General features: G+C 35.6%; 2 protein-coding genes across 5 annotated transcripts; one reads left to right on the plus strand and one right to left on the minus strand.

The window, feature by feature from the left end:
* The first annotated feature begins 1,220 nt into the window (after nucleotides 1-1,220).
* tspan4b (tetraspanin 4b) lies at nucleotides 1,221-6,400 on the plus strand. The gene is made up of 8 exons (XM_055193848.2): nucleotides 1,221-1,956; nucleotides 2,843-2,911; nucleotides 3,235-3,426; nucleotides 4,916-4,990; nucleotides 5,105-5,200; nucleotides 5,727-5,840; nucleotides 5,998-6,081; nucleotides 6,173-6,400. Exons 2-8 carry the CDS (start codon nucleotides 2,843-2,845, stop codon nucleotides 6,239-6,241), a joined length of 699 nt encoding a protein of 232 aa, XP_055049823.1. The 5' UTR covers nucleotides 1,221-1,956; the 3' UTR covers nucleotides 6,242-6,400.
* Nucleotides 6,401-6,686: 286 nt separating this feature from the next.
* On the minus strand, nucleotides 6,687-15,272 carry bcl2l12 (BCL2 like 12). 4 transcript variants are annotated; one of them, XM_073857248.1, is made up of 8 exons: nucleotides 15,124-15,272; nucleotides 11,323-11,497; nucleotides 8,910-9,174; nucleotides 8,596-8,806; nucleotides 8,042-8,161; nucleotides 7,527-7,594; nucleotides 7,058-7,315; nucleotides 6,687-6,936 (listed from the first exon to the last, which is right to left on the minus strand). In XM_073857248.1, the coding sequence occupies exons 2-8, from the start codon at nucleotides 11,493-11,495 to the stop codon at nucleotides 6,895-6,897; spliced, it is 1,137 nt and encodes a 378-aa protein (XP_073713349.1). In that variant the 5' UTR covers nucleotides 11,496-11,497; nucleotides 15,124-15,272; the 3' UTR covers nucleotides 6,687-6,894. The 4 variants fall into 4 exon arrangements, with proteins under 4 accessions (XP_073713349.1, XP_073713350.1, XP_055049820.2 ...); XM_073857249.1 differs by lacking the exon at nucleotides 15,124-15,272 and adding an exon at nucleotides 14,209-14,416; XM_055193845.2 differs by lacking the exon at nucleotides 15,124-15,272 and adding an exon at nucleotides 13,828-14,410.
* Nucleotides 15,273-15,293: the final 21 nt, after the last annotated feature.

Below are 15,293 nucleotides of genomic sequence, written 5' to 3' on the forward strand. Positions count from 1 at the left end.
AATCAATGAAGCTGGTAAAACAAACAAAGTGGTTCAGTGTCTCGTTATCATAGGGAACCATTTTAAGTGCCATACGTGTAATTAAATGTATTTTTTAGTGCTGGGCAAGGATTAATCACAATTAATCGCATACAAAATAAAAGTGATTTTTTTGCCTAATATATATGTGTGTGTGCTGTGAGTAATTGTTATATATATATAAATACACACACCTTCATGTATGTATTTAAGAAACATTTACATCTGTATATTTATTTATTTATATATTATATATTAACAATAAAAGGGATATATAAAATATAAATAAAAATGTTCTAAATGTATATATGTATGTGTGTGTGTGTATAAATATACATAATAATTGCACACAGTGCACACACATATATTAGGCAGAAATGCACTTTTGTTTTGTATGCAATTAATTAATCTTTGCCCAGCACTAGTATTTTTGATTGTTTTTAAGTCACTGGCTATTATACAAGATTATTTTAGGCTTTTTAAACCTTAATAAATTAACCAAGACCTTATAATTTTGTATAAACCTTATAATGTTTTCCATGAAATTGCATGGGCATTAAACTTTCTTGTAATATGCTCATTTAAGGGGATGGTTCGCCCAGGAATTAAGGGTCTGTCAAAGTTTTCTCATCCTCATGTTGTTCTTAACATGTATGGATTTCTTTTTTCTGATGGTCACGGAATAGGATATTTTGATAGATGATGATAAGCACACAGCTGATGGTAACCATTGACTTTAATAGTAGGAGAATCAAATACAATGGAATTCATCAACTGTGTGCTTACCATCATTTCTCGGAGTATCTTCTTTTGTGTTCGTCGGAGGAAAGAAATTCAGACAGCTTTACAACAACATGAGGATGAGAAAAATGATGGCAGAGTTTTCGTTTTTGGGTGAACTATCCCTTTAACGTCTCCATCAACTGCATAAAAGTACTGTACGTTGTTCTCTAACTAACTTGAGTACATGACCAGCAGATGGCGCTTTTTACAACATTCTCACTGTTTCCTGAATAATAATTTTTTTTTGTTTTCAATCACATTTAAACTACATTTAAAGTTACGATATTTCAACTTTTTAGTCAAACTTATCCAAAACCACCCCGTCTCATTTACCTTAAGATATATATCTATGCATTTTAAATGTATTTGTGACAGAAAATGAATTAAGAGTTACAACATTAGTAGGTGTGCATGTGTTTAAACTAGACTGAAGATCTGAATAATAGATAGAAAATCCCAGATCACTGCAAAGCTTTTAACTTTTAACCTATCTGCTTCCCAGCTTATTATTATTAACATCCATCAGGATTGTTTAGACACAACCAAGAAAAAGAGAGCAAGAAGAGAGGGAGAAAGATTTAACAAGAGGAGGAGGGTCTTGGAAAAGAATGGATTCTCCAGAGACCGGCAGGAGGAGGGGAAAAGAGAGAGAGAGAGAAGTGGGTTGAGAGATACATCTGGAAGTTATTTGGAACCAGAGTGGAGGAAAATAGCTGATAGAAGGGCAGACAGAAAGCCAGAGAAAAACAAGAAAGCCATTTAGACCTAGGGGACCGAAATACACTAATAAGTAAACAAATACTTGTTCACTTTTAAAAAAGAACTTTTGGAATTACAAGAGGAATTCTGGTGACAAACGACTTAAAGGATAAAAAACAAAGAAAAAAAGTGTATGAAAGAATCTTGTATCTCGTACTGCAGGACTAAAACTTTATGTTTAGTACGTCTTTGAAGCTTTTATAGTTGCATTTTATGCGATCAACAGTCAAAACTAGAGCAGAAAAAGCCTATGAACAAACCAAAAAAGATCTCATGAACGTCATCAGTACAAAACAACAAAAAGACAATACAAGAACTTTTGGATTTAGGACAAAGTGAAAGCTCAACTATATCTCTGCAAACCTAGGAATTACCTGTTTCGGTGTCCATCTAAAGGTAAAGTACATTTCTTTAATTATTGTTTTGTGTAAAGTTTTGCTAAACATCACATGCATTATTTTATTTTATTTTGTTTACACAAACCTGTGGTTTAATAAGACACGTTTATTGGTACAGATAAGACATTTGTTTAGAACTAGCTAAAAAAAAAAAATTTTTATGTCATTGATTGATACATCTTTACTCTTTACTTTTTAAGTGTTTATATTGACAAGAAAAGCGTCACAGTGTTTTTGTTTCTCTAGTGTAGGATTACATTTTAAAATGATCTCATATTTAGAGAACTCCAATTTAATTTACTTATAACATATGGTCCCAATTTACAGACCTATTACTGGCATACCGATGAAATCATATAATACATGTGCTGCCCAACTTGGAGGGGGCTTAAATGTTTACATATTTGCCCCATAATAAATTCAGTGGGCAAATGTAAACCACATTTAGTGGAAAACAAAGAAAGAATAACCAGCAATATAATTAAGATGTCTTCTGGTCACTGAGGGTTGTTATTACATAGACATGATCACTGAATTAGATACATGAACTGTAATTTGTTTTTAAATGAGGGTATTTTACAAACATGGCACATCCATTATGTTTAGAGTTAACTTAGTGCTATCAGTAGTTCAACACAAGGGTGGTTTCTTCCTGCCTGGAAACTGCACTTCCCTTCTGAGTAACAGTGTTGCCCTTACCCTAATCCCAACTATCACAACTAACCATAAACAGCCATTTAAATCTGTCAGGAGGACCGGCAAAAATTTCTTTCTTTGTTTTCACTCAAATGGTCTTACCAAAAATGTAATCTCACAAATATAGCTGTAAAAGTACACAAACACCCTTTTGATGACCCTATCTCTGCTGTTTCTCTTTAATGCAGATGTCTGCGTCAAGAGGTTGCCTTTGCTGTGTGAAGTATCTCATGTTTATCTTCAACCTCATTTTTTGGGTTAGTACTATTCCTTTATAAACTTGTCATTCCAAACCTGTATGGCTTTATTTCATTCATGAAATATGCTGATGTTGGCATTTGCCATACAATGAAACTTTACAGTGACTTGAGGCTGTAGAGTTTGAATATGCAAACGTTTTTTAACATTCTGACAAATACGTTCTTGTGTCTTCAGTGGACAAACAGGTTTGAAACTCTGTTATGTCACTTTCACTGAGCAGAATGTATAAAAGGACAATGTAGATAAAAACAAATAACATAGGCACTTATATGAGTTTGCTGTATATGCTGATTTGTTGTACCTGTGCTTGTTTGTGCAGTTGGGAGGGTGTGGCTTATTTGGCGTTGGGGTGTGGCTCGCATTCACACAGTCAGAGTTTTCATCTCTACCGCTGTCATTCCCTTCACTCTCTGCTGCCAATCTGTTGCTTGTTGCTGGGGGTGTAACCATGGTAACAGGGTTTCTTGGATGCCTTGGTGCTCTGAAAGAACAGAGATGTCTATTGATGACGGTAAGGTATCCGAATCCTTACTGATGTCACTAAAACAGAATCAATCTGCAAACTTGGTTATTAAAATATATATATTTTAAAAGTATACACTCTTTGAAATAAAGGTACAAAAGTCACTGCACAGTTTCAAAAAGGTACACCTTTGTACACAAAGAGTGCATATTAGTACTTCAAAGGTACATATTGGCAGTTCAAAGATACATATTTGTACCTAAATGGTACATATTAGGACATTTTTTAAAGGGTATTGCCCCAGTGACAGCTTTGTACCTTTATTTTTGACAGTATAATACAGTTCTGCACTAAAAACAAATGTGTTTCTTTAACCCATGGTTGGGGCATTGTACTTTACTTAAGTACATTTAAATTCAAGTATCTGTATTTTATCATTGTTTTTTTCTTTTACTTTAATACATTTTAAAGCATTTAGGGGCAGTTTCCCGGACAGGGCTTATCCTAGTCCCGCATGTTTGAGCTGCCTGCTTTAATTTGAAAACATCTTTTGTTGACAATGTTTTGTCTTAAGATGGTCCTGGATTGACCTAAACCCTGTCCGGGAAACCATCCCAATATTATACTTTTTACTCCAGTACATTTCACATTAAAACTCTTACCTTTACTCAATCAAATGTTTATTTAAAAATAAAAGTATACAAAGTACTAGATTCTAAAGAGTACAAATTATCCAATTCACAATTTTACATTTCCTTTGGTGTGTAAGTGTGTATTAGTATGTTAACGATATGCAAAGTTACATACCACAAAGTAAACGATGACGCGAGATATCGTCTCCAAGGTAAATCTCTTTTCTTGGACTACAACAAACCCACGGATTGTAGGCAACAGTTTAATTCCTGGTATTGGTGATGTAGTAAAGACAGACATTATCATAATTCCTCACGCTTGGACTCACAGCCTGTAAGTTAATAATCTTTCAAACATGGTAAGGGGCGTCATATTTCCGGCTGATGTCATAAGTATTCATGGCAATCACAACATACAGATTAGCTGGCCAATCAGGAACACATCGCTTTTCAAATCTATGAGTTTGTAAAAAATCAGTGCGTTTCAGGAAGTCAGGATATCTGGAGCTACAAAAATGTACGTGGAAAATAATGTGTTTTTAACCATATGTGAACACATTGTATTATACCAAATACACAAAATAACATTGTTTTTTAGTAATGAAATAGGTGCCCTTTAATGTTTTAAAATAATAAAGTAAAAAAAATGTTTTATGAATATAGTTATTATGCATCAGAATGTAAGTAAAAGTTTACCAAAGAAAAACACACTGATGATGTACATATACTTGAAAAAACGTACTTGAGTAAAGTAAAAATACTTAAGTACTTTACACCTCTGGTCAAATATGGACATTTTCTAGGTAATTATAATAAACTACTTCCCAACTATGGGTTGAAAACCCAGCATTTTTTAGAGTATTATATCTTAACCATACTTATACGTTTCTTTAACTTTCTTGCAGTTTTTTGTGATCCTCTTATTCCTAGTCTTGATTGAAGTGACTCTCATTCTGATTTTGTGCATCTATCATGAAGAGGTGAGAGCATAACATCTAAGATCAACAAATACTTTGGCCTTTCCTTTCAGGAAATCCCTTTGCCTTCTACTTCCTGTTTATCCGCCCCTCTTTCCCTCTGTTTTGTCCATTTAGCTGGACATGAAAGCTAAAGATGACCTGAGAGAGGGAATGAAAGACTATACAAAAAAAGAAGGGCTGAAAAAATCTTGGGACAACATGCAAAGAATCGTAAGTTCGATTTATAGGGGACAGAGAATGAAAAACCATTTTTACCTTGTCTTTGTTGAATAATGGGAGTCTACCCACATTCACAAACATACAAAAAGTGCTAAACATCTCAGTCTCATAGAAATTCCTCTTTTAGAAATGTCAGCCAGAAAACAGCCCAATCTGAAAAACTGATGCTTATGACATCACAGGCATCTAACTGCCCCTCCACTTTAAAATAATTGGCTACATTTTTTGAGTGGCAGCAAGTCAGCCAATCAGTAATGAGATTGCAAGTTAAGCCAGTAGGGGGAGCCAAATAGTTGCAAAACCAGTTGTTTAAAATCCCCCACCCTAATAGAGCTATCTGAGAGAGGTTTTTAGGAAGCTTCTAAGGCATTACAGACCCAAACAAAAACATTTTTGTCTACATGTCATATCACAGAAAAAGGATAAATATACTCCGTTCAATCATTCTATGTCACCTTTAAAAAGGGTCACAAAGCATGACTGAGATTCTTAAATGTGAATCATGGTTTCTGTTCAGTTCAAGTGCTGTGGAGTGAGCAACCACACCGACTGGGAAAATAAGACCTCCGATAGGAAAGTTCCTGAATCGTGCTGCAGGGACAGTCCTGAACCATGCCATCGATGGGAAGAGGTGAGAGAACAGTAGAGTCAGCTTATGCACCACACACGTTCCTGTTTCTGTATACCACCAACTACTGAGAACCAACCACATTGCTCATGAACAACAATCATCAGAACAAACAATGTGCATTATTGTTTATACTTTATATTCGTTTTCTTCATTTTAGCCATGTTATGAAAAGGCCAAAAATTGGCTGCTGGCTAACATCACCTCAGTGCTCGGGTTTGGAATCTGCATTGGAATCGTGCAGGTAACCCCGTGTGCAGCTGTGACAGCAATTATTGTTAGTTTGTACTTTAAGCGTGCTGAGATATAACCCCAAACTGCATTTCTCTCTCCAGATTCTGGCTTTGGTGTTTTCCATGCTGATGTACTGCCAAATCTTACGAGCAGAAAAATACATGGACTGACATTTCCTGTACCTCATCAAGCCAAAGACTCTGCACCACAATTCTGAATATGACACGAATGCTTAATCGGACGGAAAACTTCCCTATTAGAAATACTGGACATGATATGCATAAATTACAGTGTTGCACGTACAAAGAAGAGTTCAATTGAACCTCAGATTCAATTGTACTTAGAAAATAAAAATGAAAAAAATATTGAATAAATATAGGATGAATGTACACTGTAGGAAGAGAAAGTAAATCTTAGTATTATTGCACTCTTTGTTAAACACCCTTATAACTTTTTGTGATGATCAAAGCAAGTCTCCTATAAAGGGGAAAAAATCTACGAGGTGATCTGTGTTCAAATGTTTAGAGATACGTATTAAACTGGTGATTTCACTAAACCAGTTTGTAATACTACATGTCTGTTTATGTGAAAAATGAATAAAACAACAACAACAGATGTTTTTCAGCGTGTATTTTAGTATAAAACACCACAATAAAAACTTAAAACAGAGAAAAAAATAAAAGAATAAATACATCAGCACAAAAACTTCATATTCAGTAGTGTCACTTCTTCACTTGGATGTTCAGTTCTTCTTTCCCTCATAGAGGTTGTGCTACATAATCCAGAGTTCATATTAAAAAAGGTCTAACGTCAATGACCAAGGTCAATCGTACTCCGAGTTCTCTTCCAAATTAACAACGTTTTCCTGTGGAGCAAAGAAACAGCTTACTTGACACAAATCTGCCACCTTCTGGAGGAAAATAAGAGCACTTACAAAGCCACAAACTCGGGATGATCCTATTTGCTGTAAGCTAAAACCTTCTTACCCATCCTCCGTGACTCTTCACCCAGGGTGCGAAACTCTCCATGTAGCGTTCGGCATACCCCGTCAAGCGCTGAACTCCGGTTGCCGTGACGACCCGTCGAGACGCTTCCATGGTTATGGCGATGCGGCGCAGCGTAGGACTTCCTGTGGCAGGAAGGGGTGATTCTTCGCTCTCGCTGGCGTACGTGTCAAGGAGTTTGGCAAAGGATGCGTAGGAGAGGCGATTGAGGGTAGAGCGAAGGAACGGGTTTGCGTTTATCTAAAGCAATTAAGAACAGATAACAATGAGAAACAATGATACACAAAAACAAGGAAACATGTTCATAAACAGTCAAAATCACTTTAGTGTTATTTATTAAATATTGTCTATTATATAAAATATTAATATTTGTTTTTGTAGTCAAGCTTACTCTGTAAGGTTGTTTTAAAAACAAAAGATTTATTGAAGACCGTAAATCAGGCATAATTACCTTATCATTCATAGCATCTCCCTCTGATGTCAATATCTGAACTAGCTGTTGAACCACTGCCTGTTTGTCTGTAAACAAAAAGGAAAACTGTAACCTAATCATCAAAGAAATACATAGACAAAATAAGCTTTTGTTAAAGCATTGAATTCTGCAACATACTTGCATACTCTACAAACATGTGCCCTACACTTTTAGAGACAAAATTTGACCCTGGACCATCAAATCAGTCCTAAGGGTAAATTTTGTTTAAAATTTAGATTTCTGAGGGTGCAAAAAAATCAAATTATTGAGAAAATCACCTTTAGACTTTAGTCCAAGACGTATGACTATTGATAAATACATTTTTGATATATTTACAGTAGGATATTTTCTAAATATCTTTATGGAACATGATCTTTACTTGATATCCTAATGATTTTTGGCATGACATATTGACATTTTTTTTGGCCCATACAATGTATTATTGGCTATTGATATAAATATACCCGTGAGTCTTACTTAAAATGAACATTTACCTTCTTTGGATGTAGTTGACGCAGGCTCTGGCCTAACAGGAGATTTCTTTTTTGTGCTGTGTTTCTGTGCGATTTTGTCCAGGGTGTTTGCCACACCATCATAAAATTCAGGAGGATGTGCTTGAGATAAGACACATTATATCATATTTATTGCCAAGTCCATATATTACATAAAATGTGTAAACCTATTTGTGTATTAAAGGGATAGTTCACCCAAAAATGAAAATTCTGTCATCAGTTACCCTCATGTTGTTACAAACCTGTATACATTTTTTTGATCCGATGCCCCATTACCTTCCAGTATAGAAGTCTGTGTGGCCGCTGATCAGTTTGGTTACAAACATTTCTCAAAATATCTTCCTTTGTGTTCATCAGAACATAGAAATTTATGCAAGTTTGCAACATGAGAGTGAGTAAATGATGACAGGATTTTTGGATCAACAATTCATTTAAGACAAAATATAAACTGAACTTTACACAACACATTTTACTAGGCCTTGTTTCAAAAAGCTGAAGCCACAAAAAAGAAAAAATCACTTATATTTGACACTTACAAGGTGAAAGAGTTGGTTCTCCAGGTTCTGCAATACGTACAACTTGTTTTATAGGGAGCGAGTCTGGACGCTGCGGACGATTGTCCTCTTTTTTGAACGACACTTTTTTTAATATATTAGGAATTTTTAGTTTCTTCTTTTTCTTATGTTTGTCCATTGCTTTTCTTTCGCCTTCCTCTTCAGATGCAGAGGAAACGTGCATATTCTCTTCCTAAGGAAATTAAACAGTTTACATGTTTTGAACACCTTAACTATGTTCAATGATGTTTTTGACTTTCTACAGCCACATCAATCTCAGTTCTTCTTGTTCTTACCTCTAATTTCTTTGGCAAAGTGCGAGCTCCATGCGAGGACGGTTTGTCTGATTGTTTGGACTGAGGCTTTCTATCCAGACTGTTGTTTTGAGTCTGGTCAGCAGTGCTATCTTTCTTAGCATGGCGAATCATAGATGGACGGGGTCTCAGTCTTTTTTTAATAAAATTTTTGAGACCATGTTTTTTCTCCTCGGCAGCACTGATCTCCTCATCCAAAGAGTCCCATCTCAGCGAATCTCTCTTCCCCTTCTCATTTGAAGAGGCACTAAAAAGGAAATGTGTACTTTAAAATGCCCTCCTCAAATACACTATATGATATAAAAGAACAGGATCATCATTAGAATGACCGTCATGATTAACTTTCACTTTTTTCCAGTCACAACTCTAAAAATTGGACTAGTGGACATCTATAAGTACTGTGTTAATGTTAAAATCATTCTAGTTCCTGAATACAGTAAACTAGCCGCTAATCCCTTACTAAGCAATGGCTTTACTTCAGTTCTTTATTTTCATCATGTTTGGTTCCATTATTGTAAACAAGCAAGATAAAATAAATGAAATTGTCTGAAATGTACTCTCTTAAAGGAGTCATGACATTAAGGAATCAATTTTGGCTTTATCTATTGACATATAACATTGACATATAATAAATATGCCCTTATTCTCCGGAAACGCATGCCTAGTGATGTACATATTCATTTTCATATGACCTGCCAGGTCCAGGTCTGCAGCCTTCCCTTCTCTGCCCCAGAGAAAGATACAGCACATCATCGTATCATTGGCTCCGCCCACTGATGTTTAGTGACTGCACTTCAGACAAAGCAACGACTCTAAGGGATCTGAAGGAGTAGTTGTTTACAATCATGATAAGATTGTTATAACAATAAGACGGCGATGTCATACAGGCTGTGAAAAATGAGCATCTTTGCGGGGTTCTACATTATCCCGACGTCAGAAAGAAATTGTCTGTTTATTGTTGACCTATGGGCCTACTGTTTTTTTTTTTATGGACTTTAATGAACACCAAGACTTAACACTTAACTCAACACGTAAACAGTATTTTTAACGGAGTATCAAAGGACTCTAAACGATCCCAAACGAGGCATAAGGGTCTTATCTAGCGAAACGATTGTCATTTTTGACAAGAAAAATAAAAAATATGCACTTTTAAACCACAACTTTTCATCTAGGTCCGGTCCAGCGCGACCTAACGTAAATGCGTAGTGACGTAGGGAGGTCACGTGTTGCATTTATAAAACGCACATTTGCGGACCATTGTAAACAATAAACTGACACAAAGACATTAATTAGTCGGAACGGTCGGAACGGTCCTCTTTCAACACACTTGTCAGCACTGAGGCGGACATCCTCTGTGACCTCTTGACGTCATGACGTATTGCGTGAGGTCGCGCTGATGCTTTCAGGACCAGAGGAATATGAGAAGTTGTGGTTTGAAGGTGCATATTTTTGGTTTTTCTTGTCAAAAGTACAATGGATCCTTATGCCTCGTTTGGGAGCGTTTGTAGTCCTTTGATACTCCGTTGAAAAAAAACTGTTACGTGTTGAGTTAAGTGTTGGTGTTCATTAAAGTCTATTAAAATGAGAAAAATCCTGCAATGCTTTCCCCAAAAAACACAACTTCCTCTGGACTGAACAAAGAAAGACATCAACACCCTGGATGACATGGTGGTGAGTAAATTATCTGGATTTTTTTTTTTTAAGAAAATTGACTATTCCTTTAAGGGGGTCGCACACCAGCTGCACAGCTCAGCGTCGCGCCACATCGAGTCACGTCTAGGACAACTCAGAGGTATTGTAAACTGGAAGTGCACATTAAATAGCGCGAGCTTCGTCAGATAGCGTCTACTTCAAAATGCAAAATATACGTTAGCAGCCAATGTTAATCGTTAATATATATGATGTTATTTAATGTTAAACTATGTGAGTGGCGCCCTTTGGCACGACAGGGATTTGAGCAACTCCCTGATTCGTAGCTGGGCTGGGCGGACAGGCGCCACCTGTCGGCGCCGGTGTGCGTATACTCATAGAAAGCAATGTGTTCGAGTTTTTATTAAAAAGTTAATAAGTTACTTAAATGTGTATGTTTTCAGCAAAAAGAACACCTTAGAGAACATAAAATCATTTAAAGAAACATGTCATGACCCCTTTAAATTACAACACAACTAATTCTGATTTAAAGCATTTTTCAGGAATTAGCCACATCTATAAGAAACAGCAAACTAAAAAATTCCTGTAAATAAGCCATTATTTCATAATACACAGCCATTATTTTCATGACACATTTTTACTCTAGGAACTGAAGGGTTTTTGGTATTTGTAAAATGTTTGACTTGTAATTAAACACCAGTGTTTGAATTCTGCGATCTGCATCATTTTTCATTCTTTGTGTCACCTGTATTTGTTTGGGTCTTTATATCCTCCTCCTATCCGTCCGGGTCTCTCTCCAGGAGGAATAGAGAGAGACTGACGCAGGAAAGATTTCAGCACCAACCGCGTCTCTGCTTTTATCTCCGGGAGAGAAATGGAGGGAGTCGGGGAAGCAGGTCTGACCATCAAATCTGACATTTCTAAGATAGAGAGAGATGACTGATAACTTAAAACTATTTTAAAGGTGAAAAAGTCTTTTATTACACAACAGTACAAAATACCAACGAGTCCAGAATGTTCAATTATACTAAACTGTAGGGCCTCAAATTCACATCAAATGCAATTCATGATGCAGTCCTTATTTTTGGTCTTCACTGAAAAACTGTTTCTATAAGGTTATGTATATAAATAAATAAATAAATAAAAAAGAAATCTATATGATCGTGAGGAAAGTAAGGAAGTGAAAGTATAACTACATTGAAACAGACACAAATGAAGACCTGGAAGTTCCAGTCAGGTTACTTCAGTCAATTCATGTGCGTCATTTATAGTAGCCTTTCAAGTGTAACAAAACAAACGCACACATACAAACATCTAAAAAATGATGACAATCTCAGGCTTATTTAAAAATAAACAAACTGGTTTTCTAGTTATATTTTTAAAAGTGCTAATTTTATATATAAAATGTTATTGAAATAGCTGTACCAAAGAGTCTCACTCCAACCATGTACTTACATGTTTATTATTATGTTATAATAATGTAAAATAGTCCATGATTTTTATTTTACATGTAAATCATATGTTCAAATTATGGCTTTAGAAGTGCAGTGACAACACTTATGCAACGCCCTCTCATTCTTACAATAATATTATTGAGAGTATTTCCTCAACTCACCAGGCCATGCCAATTCCAATTGTGCAATTGTTATGGATTAAAATAGGGCAGTTTACAACTTGGACATAAAAGAAAAACTTATTATATCATTATAGAGTAGAAATTATACTCTCAATGCCATAAGAGCAAATCTTATGGCTTGTTTCATTGTGACTTTAACCTGTTTTCTTGGCACGTATGTGCTTTCATCGCCACCCTAGAGGCCTCATTTTAAATGTTTATTTTAATATTTAAAAAAGTATAGTATTTATCTAAACTACTATAGTAATTTTCTCTTTTATGTGTAGATTTGCTATAAAATACTCACTGGCTGCAATTTATAAATGTACATATGAATAAATTCAGATTACACATTAACTGATAAAGTAGAAACAAAACCTTATGGGGCAGTTTCTCAGGACAGGGTTAAAGGTATAGTTCACCCAAAAAATGAATTAATTTACTCAATCTCATGTTGTTACAAACCTGCACAAATTTAGTTATTCTGGTGAACACAAAGAAAGACACCCCGAGGAACGTTCATGAGCCCCATTCACCTCCACCGTATTCTTTTTCCTACTATGGAAGTGAATGCGGCTCATGATCGGTTTGGTTACAAACATTCCTCAAAATATCTTCCTTTGTGTTTATCAGAACAAATGTATACAGGTTTGTAACAACATGAGAGTGAGAAAATAATGACAGAATTGTATTTTTTGGGTGAACTAGTCCCACACTAAAATGCATGTTTGAACTGTCTTAGGTGAAAACTTGCACTGACATAACTTTAAATAGGTCAGTGCCATTGTTTTGACGCACACCCATATTGTTTTTGTTGTAAGGTATGTTTGTAAAAACTTTTTAAATGTCCTAATATAACCTAGGCCTAGTCCTGGATTAATCTAAACCCTGTACGGGAAATCCATAGACATTTAATCCTGGATTTCACAATTGTGGAATCACCCTCATCCAGTCTTCCTTTATTACCTTACCCATGACGTAAAATGTGAAAGGTAAATGAGGTGATGTCATCCAGTGAGCAGTTCAGAGCTTGTTTTCATACAAAAAAAAACACATGTGTGCTGTTCATCTGTCAAATACACATCAGAAATGTAACTCTGTGGTTTTCTCTTGGTTATCTGTGGGGTTCTTCATTTAAAGTACTAACATTAGAGAAGTAGACTATTTAGGCTAGGTGCCCGCATTAATGTTAACGAATACTACCATATTCTACAGTATTAATTATTGTGAACTGATAAACAGTAGTAAAATAGTATACTTTAGTATTTGTTACAGTAGTGAGGTTCAAAAGCATGTATCCAAAAACTTTACTATAATAAATTACTATACAGTATTTTTTCATGTTGGCGTAGACTTAAAGACTACAAGTTTGTAGCATTCAACTCGCGATTCAATGTTTAAAGAAAAGCACATTTGAAAGTTTTCATTAAATTTGGTAACTTAGGAGGTTGAATAAGTTACCTGAGCTCAGTATTGCTGCTTCCTACATTCCTACAATACGCGAATTCGTTACCCGATATAGATTGTCCTGAACAACTAAATAAACTACAACACTGGACTACTTGATAAAACCAATCATCATTTGCAAAACAAGAACACCTGCAATAGAAATGATAAAGCTTGTTATAGTCATACCTGGTCAGTCAGTATCGACGTCCGAAGAAATCAGCTGAAATCGTCGCGATGTGTTTTAAACAAAAAACAAAACGAAACGAAACAACGCAACGATGCACTGCAGAGATCGATGTTATAAAAACTCAAACAAAAAACAACAAAGCAAACAAAACAACACAGTGAATACTTCAGCACGCGACGAAGCAGCAGCAGCGGCAACTGACTGTGGTAACCTACTAAGTTACTTTAGTAATAGTTCGTGTCAGTTGTCTGGTGTTATTTTCAAGTAAAGATGTAGTTCAAATTCTCACAGTGAATCAAATCAAGTCTGTAGTGGTGATTCATATCGAAAAAATAACAATCACTGTAAGCCTGTGTCGATACTGATAAACACGTCCTTACCGGTTTCACTACACTACTACCGCCTCTCTCTCTGACCTCCGGACTACGGATTGATGGACGTAGTGCGCATGTCACTGAGGAGTCAAATAGGACGAGGCCATTTTCCAAAGTGTTGAAAGTTTCATGTCCAAACAGGTCCTATGACAAACACTAGCATGTTCTAGCATGTTAAATATATAACGATAAATCCCACAATTTAAATAAAACAAATGTATATTACGTGAAACAATAAAAACACTTTATTTCACCAGAAAGATTTATTTTTTAGTACAAAAATCATGTTTTTCTTTTAATAAGAGGAGACAGACAGACATTGGTGACAAGTACAAATAATTAGTTAGGGTTAATTAGTACAAATAACATTAAAATAATAATAAAAAGAGCATTGAAGAGCATTTGCCTTCCCTCAGCCGCCCCCAAACCCCGTCCAGCGTCATCTCTAAACCAGACACTGGTACAAGGATTGGGAGAGGCAGAGAGAGAGATGAAGTCAAAGGATTTTATAGTGACAATAAAACGTTTGATGGAGTATTTTACTTAAAAATTAGTATTGGTAAGTCATTCCTATAGAATAAAAAACTTTTTTTATATAAATTATGCTAAGAACTAAAACAATTCAGACATAAATCTCATAAAAAACAAGTAAGATGGGAGATTAGCTGAGAAGATAGAACAGAATAAAAGTTACAGAACATCCCAATTATTTTAAAGGCTAAAATCATACATACTGCAATGTGACTACTAACTATATTACAGACAGAAACACAATTAAATATGTAGTTACCAAACAGAAGCTGAGCAGCAACATCTATACTGTATCTAATCCGGACCCTGACTTTATCCTTTGTCAGTGCAACTATATTTTTCTCTACCTTGTTTCTTCTGCGAAGCTCCTTCTGCTCTCTCATGTCTTACCTCAGAGTTATTTCCTCTTTAGCACAGAAGAAATGCTCTCAGATCTGCACCCTCCTTCACTTGCTCTCTTCATGTTGCCTGTCTTTATTTAGATGTGCGCTCTCTTCTTCCTGTCTACCCTCTGACCTGTCCTGGCCGCTTCTCCTTCTCTTCGCTCTGCACTCCTTCTA

Source organism: Misgurnus anguillicaudatus, chromosome 19, assembly GCF_027580225.2.
Source record: "Misgurnus anguillicaudatus chromosome 19, ASM2758022v2, whole genome shotgun sequence".
In the NCBI taxonomy this organism is placed as follows: domain Eukaryota; kingdom Metazoa; phylum Chordata; class Actinopteri; order Cypriniformes; family Cobitidae; genus Misgurnus; species Misgurnus anguillicaudatus.

Coding starts and splice junctions, on each gene's coding strand:
- bcl2l12 (XM_073857248.1), bottom strand. CDS start 11,495: ATGTCAGATTTGATGGTCAGACCTGCTTCCCCGACTCCCTCCATTTCT. Junction 7,316..7,526: donor GAGATGCTATGAATGATAAG/GTAATTATGCCT, acceptor TAATTGCTTTAG/ATAAACGCAAACCCGTTCCT. Junction 6,937..7,057: donor TGAAGAGTCACGGAGGATGG/GTAAGAAGGTTT, acceptor TTTGCTCCACAG/GAAAACGTTGTTAATTTGGA.
- tspan4b (XM_055193848.2), top strand. CDS start 2,843: ATGTCTGCGTCAAGAGGTTGCCTTTGCTGTGTGAAGTATCTCATGTTT. Junction 2,912..3,234: donor TCTTCAACCTCATTTTTTGG/GTTAGTACTATT, acceptor TTGTTTGTGCAG/TTGGGAGGGTGTGGCTTATT. Junction 5,841..5,997: donor CATGCCATCGATGGGAAGAG/GTGAGAGAACAG, acceptor TCTTCATTTTAG/CCATGTTATGAAAAGGCCAA.